At 39.0% G+C, this 6,285-nt stretch overlaps 1 protein-coding gene across 1 annotated transcript in view; it reads left to right on the top strand.

Moving 5' to 3' along the window:
* The window catches only part of TTK (TTK protein kinase), a 144,664-nt gene extending 140,521 nt beyond the window's left edge, over positions 1-4,143 (top strand). The window contains exon 20 of the mRNA XM_006873279.1: positions 3,973-4,143. Coding sequence (XP_006873341.1) covers positions 3,973-4,143 — 171 coding nt within the window. The remainder of the gene's footprint in view (positions 1-3,972) is intronic.
* Positions 4,144-6,285: the final 2,142 nt, after the last annotated feature.

The following is a 6,285-nucleotide window of genomic DNA, read 5'->3' as shown; positions in this document are numbered from 1 at the left end:
CTTTGGACATATTGTCAGGAGGGATCAGTCACTGGAGAAGGATATCATGTTTCGTAAGGTGGAGGATCAGAGAAATAGAGGAATACCTCCAATGAGATGGATTAACAAAATGGCAGCATCAATGGGCTCAAGCATTGCCAACAATAGTTAGGTTGGCCCAGGACTAGACAGTGTTTCATTCTGTTGTACATAGGGTTGCTAAGAGTCAGTACCGACTTGATGTCACCACCACAACAACAGGAACATTTCAGGGGGTAACTCCGTTTGCCAAGGAAAACTAGGATGGTCTTTCATATAATTATCTTCAGTCCTGAATTAAAACCAGGTTCAAACAGATTCTGTAAACATATACATGTTAACCATGTTGCAGAGGAAATAATCTCTTAATTCACATAATTAAGTGTATTGTTGCGGTCATTGTTAGGTGCCGTTGAGTCAGTTTCAACCCTGTATAAACCTCATCCTTCTCCCACAGCTCAGCTAGTGGATTCACATCACTGAGCTTATGGTTCGTAGCCCAACTCGTAACTCACTCACTATACCACTTGGACATTCACATGCCTATTTAGGTGTATGTTGTTGTTGTTATTGTATGCTGTCGTCTTTCTGAGGATTTATGAAGAATGGCTGGAGGGTTAGCAGTCTGATGCTCATCTTGCAGCAATACACCAAATTATTTATTTTTCTATAATTTGATTATTTATTTATTAAAATATTTTTATTGTGAATTGAGTGAAGGTTTACAGACAAGATCCTCAGTTTTACATCCAACAAATAATATACCCTGCATCATCTCAATGATTTAAATCCCCTCCATGGAATAATAGTTACTCAGCTTCCTCCTGTGGTTCCTATTTCCATTCCAACAACCCTCCCATTCCTTTTCAACTCTGTATTTAGGTACATGTTGCCCTTTTGGTTTTGAATGATAGACTGTTCCATCATTCATAGTAAGCATACCTTACTAGTGTTGTTGTTTCCCCTATGTGCCTATCTACTGCTTGGCTGAAAGTTAAAGCTACAAGGGTAAATTCCTTTGTAGCTTCCTTAAAGTTAAGCTACAAGGTCAAGGCCTAGTCTCCATTCCTAGTCTCTTTCTGACCAGTAAGCTTTGTCTTTTTCTTTCTTTAAAAAATAATTTTGAATTTTGTTCCACATAGTCTCCTAATTTACATGGCATCCTCTAATGTGATCCCTTTCAGGGCAGATGGGTACCATTTAGTTATTTTGGTCTCAGGGTTGTGGAGACCAATGTTCCTATGTTCAATTAGTCCATTATAAGCATCTTCAATGTTCACCACTGTTCTTTCTTCTGCACTTGGAGAGACCAATAGCTACATCTTAGATACTTGCCCATGAGCTTTTAATATTCCAGATGCTTCTCACCAAAGTAGGATAACAAGGGTGAGCCAAAAATTACCCACATTCTGATAATATTAAAATCTCCATCCATGTCCATGATTGGTGACAACATTGCACATGCACATGAAATGATTCTGTCGGATAGATGAGTGACAGTGAATTATGTAGCAAATAATTTTTAAATCAGTCATGCCTCTGCCTATGAAATAATCCTACTTGGAAAATTGATGCTTACAGTTTTCTGGGACTCTCAAGGGCCAGTATTAGAACACTACCAGGAAAAAGTGCAACAAACAATAGTGTTCCTTACAGTGAAATGTTCATTGAAGAGCTGAAGCCTAAATTTAGGATTAAATGCAGAGGACTGCTACCCATGGGCTTTGTGATCTTGCACGACAATGCTTGTCCTCACACCTCTGCCCATGGTGACATTCTGCAAAAACTTCATTTTGAGGTATTAAAGTATCCTCCTTATAGTCCTGATCTTGCTCCATCGGACTTTCACCTGTTTGGTCCTCTGAAAGCATCCCGTCAAGGATGAAGATTCACCTCTGATGAAGAAGTGAAGACAACTCAGTCTAAAATATTTTTTAATAAGAGAATACAGAAACTTGTTGACAGATGGACAAAGTGTATTGAAAAGCAAGGAGATTTCGTCAAAAGATGATGCATTTATCCTTTCTAAAAATCGGTTAAAGTAAATTCTACAGTCAGAGTATGGATAATTTTTGACTCACCTTCATAGAACATTATCTTTGTGGACTATGTTAGCCCAATTGACTACGGTGGTGTCCCCTGAGACTATGGTCTTGAGCTCCCAGGCTCAACTACTCAGTGTTATAATATGTTTGATAATATCCAAGAAATTTTCATCATTTTGTCTGCTGTACGCTCTTCCAAATTTAAAAAATTGTGTTTGCAGGAAACGTAAATACTCATTTACCAATATCCTCCATCTGTAGGATAAAAAAAAATTTGAATTCCACTCTTCCTCCAATAGCCATCCAGCATGTATCTCTATCCATGTATTTACCTGCAGAAGATTGTTGTTTCAAGGTTGAAATTATAACACTTTTGACTTCTATCCCCTTTAGCCCTTGTGTGTCTCCCTTTGTCTTTGTTTGTTTTCAACATTCTTCTGCCAACCTCCCTCTTCTTATACATTATCCTTCTTGCCACCTGAGACTACTCTCCCATCTCTCTGACCCTTGGCAACCATCAAAGAATGATTTTTTGTTTTCTCTTTCAAACTGTCACCCATTTTCAGCCTATGTCTCAATCCATGTATCTACAAACAGAACAGTTGTTCCAATGTTGTGTATACATCAGTATTTATATCTGTCCTGTTTAGCCCATGCATTACCTCCCTGTCTTTACCTGTCTTCATTGCTCTTCTGCCACCCACTCCCTTATTGTATATTGCTCTTCTCCTTCTTGTATATTGCCATCCCCATCATCTGAGCTAACAACATATGTCTACCCTCTAACCAGTGAATTACTTGATCTTCCCTCCTATCCATTTGATGCAAACCATCAAAGAATATTTCTTTTAGTCTGAAAAGCTTATCTTAAAATTTCAAAATAATGGTCTCATATAATATTTGTCCCTTTGTGATTGACTAATTTCATTCAGCATAATATCCTCCAGGTTTATCCAAGTTATGAGGTATGTCACATATTCATTGTTATTCTTCAAAGTTGCATAGCATTTAATTGTGTGTATGTACCAAAGTTTGTTTATCCATCTCTCCATTGTTGGGCAGTCAGGCTGTCTCCATCTTTTTGGAATTGTGAATAGTGCTGCAATGAACATTGTTGTGAATATATTTACTCATGTCCTGGCTCGTATTTCTTGAGGATCTATACTAAGTAGAGGAATTGCTGGATTATAAGATATTTCTATTTCCAACTTTCTCCAGAAAAGTTAAAACATTTATAGTCCTACCAGCAATGTGTGAGGGTCCTCGTCTCTCCATACCTTTGCCAGCAATTGTTGTTTTCAGTTTTTAAAAACTTTGCTGTTAATGTTGGAATGAGATATCTCCTTGTTGTTGTGATTTGCATCTCTCTAATGGCCAATGATAAGGAGCTCTGGTAGCATGTTATGAATCGGGCTGTTAACCTCAGGTCAGCAGTTCAAAACAGAATGATGAGGCTTTCTGCTCCCGTAAAGATTTACAGCCTCCAAAACCCTGTACAGAGTCGCTATGAGTGGGAACAGACTCCACTGCACTTAACAACAATGGCTAATGATAGTGAACATTTCTTCATATATTTGTTGGCTGCCTGGATATCTTCCTTGGTGAAATGTCTGTTCATGTCCTGTGCCCACTTTTATTACTTGATTTTTTTCCCCAAAAAATAATTTACATTTATTTCTTGATGATTTTGACTGAACATTCTTCAAACACAGCAGAAGTTAAGAGTTTATTAGGGAAAGCCATTTCGCCAGCAAGTAAAGGTGGTCTGTGAAGAGTAACTTGAACATCATCTTCAAGTTGAGGCCTTGGCTTTGGACAGCCGAGGGTGGACCTGGTCCTTCTCACCTGGATGAGGCCTTCCGAGAAGCTACTCTTATTGCTAGCACTTGTGCTTGATGTGTTTCCACAGCTTCCCGTCGTTGATGTGCTCGTAGATCGTGTCCATGCTTTGATCGAAGATGTGCAGGAAGAACAGGGCGCCCACAGAGATGGTGAGGGCGAACATGGAGGTTCTGAGAGAACATGGAAGCAACAGAGAGTACAAACTCCCAGTAACCGTCGGTCACGTCATGTTTCCTGACTGCCGAACTCACATTACTTGATTTTTTAACATCTTTGTTGGGACTTAACTTACTTAGCATTACATACACATCTTTGGTGAACAATTCAATATCTTTTATTATACTAATAAAGTTTTGCAACAATTATCCCCTAGTTCCAGATTACGTTCCTCACCCCGTAAAGAAACCCTAATTATCCATTAGCAGTCACTCCCCTTTTCTCTTCTCCCAATCCTTGTCACCTCCAATCTTCTGCCTATATGGAGTCATGTATGCTGGACATTTTGACTAAATGGAATCATACAACATGTGACTGGCTTTTGTTACTTAACATATTTTCAGTGTTCATCCATACAATACTTCACTCCTTGTTACTGCCAAGTCATATTCTATTATATGGATATACCATATTATTTTCTGATTCACTCAATAATGATAGACATTTGAGCTGTTTGCACTTTTTGACTGTTACAAATAATAATGTTATGAACATTTGTGTGCAACTTTTGTTGTTGTTTTGTGCCTCTGAGTCTGTTCCGACTCATAGCGACTCTGTATAGGGTTTCTGAGGAGCAGCTGGTGCATTTGAATCACTGACCTTGTGGTTCCAAACCACCTTGAGGTCGAGAGATTCTCCTATGGCACCATACCAGAACTCCAAAATGTAATAAAAAAAGTGGATTTGAAAAAAAAAAGTGTATGTTTTAGTGATAGGTAGGCTTTTAAGGCGGAAAATAACCTCATTTTTCTTTCCTTTCAAGAGAAAGCAAGCGTGGGCAGTATATTGGTGGTTGGTTGTGTGCTGTGGAGTCAGTTCCAACTCAGTGAACCCAGATAAGGTTTCCAAGGCTGTAAGTATTCATGGGAGAAGAAATCCTCATATTTCTCCCACAGAGAAATTGGTAGATTTGAACTGCTGACCTTGCAGTTAGCAGCCCAATTCACACTTGCTATGCTACCAGGGCAATGTATTACTCTGGAATTACTTTAGTAGTAGTTTTTTTAAGTTATAGATTCTGCTTAGACAGATGCTCTATCTTTAATTCCCAGTGAAATTCTACCAGTTTATGCTTTTGCCATGATTCATGTAAATAGTACAGTGTATGACTAAATCTTGGTAGGGTGTTGTTGTTGTTAGGTGCCATCAAGTCAGTACCAACTCATAGCAACCCTATGCACAACAGAATGAAACACTGCCCGGTCCTGGGCAAACCTGACAATTGTTGCCACGCTTGAGCCCACTGATGCTGCCATTTTGCCAATCCATCTCGCTAGGAGTCTTCCTCTTTTTCTATGACCCTCCACCTTACCAAACATGATATCATTCTCCACTGAATGGTCCCTCCTGATGATATGTCTGAAGTATGAGAGACAAAGTTTGGCTATCTTGGCCTCCAAGGAGCACTCTGGCTGCACTTCTTTCAAAATGGATCTATTGGTTCTTTTGGTAGACCATGGCACTTTCAGTATTCTCCTCCAACACCATAATTGAAAAGCATCAATTCTTCTATGGTCTTCCTCCTTATTCACTGTCCAGATTTCGCATCCATATAAGATTATTGAAAATACCATGGCTTGGGTCAGGTGCACCTTAGTCCTCAAGCTGACATCTTTGCTCTTCAACACTTTCAAAAGGTCTTGTGCAGAAGATTTGCCCAATGCAACACGTCATTTGATTCCTTGACTGTTGCTTCCATTAGTGTTGATAGTTGATCCAAGGAGAATGAAGTCCTTGACAACTTCAATATTGTCTCCATTGATAAGAATGTTGTTTATCAGGCCAGTGGTGAGGATTCTTGTTTTTTTACGTTGAGATGCAATCCATACCGAAGGCTGTGCTCTTTGATCTTCATCAGTAAATACTTTAAGTCCTCTTCACTTTTAGCAAGCAAGGTTGTATCTCTCATCTGCTTATCGCAGGTTGTTAGTGAGTCTTTGTCCAATCCTGATGCCATGTTTTTCTTCATATAACCCAGCTTCTCAAAGTATTTGCTCAGCATATAAATTGAATAAGTACTGTGAAAGAATACAACCCTATTGCACACCTTTCTTAATTTTAAACCATTCCATCTTCTCATGTTCTGTTCAAATAACTGCCTCATGGTCCATGTACAGATTCCTCAAGAGCACAATTAAGTGTTCTGGAATACTCATATTCGCAA

Source organism: Chrysochloris asiatica, unplaced genomic scaffold, assembly GCF_000296735.1.
Source record: "Chrysochloris asiatica unplaced genomic scaffold, ChrAsi1.0 scaffold00233, whole genome shotgun sequence".
Classification (NCBI taxonomy): domain Eukaryota; kingdom Metazoa; phylum Chordata; class Mammalia; order Afrosoricida; family Chrysochloridae; genus Chrysochloris; species Chrysochloris asiatica.
This window is presented reverse-complemented; position numbering and strand designations above follow the sequence as displayed.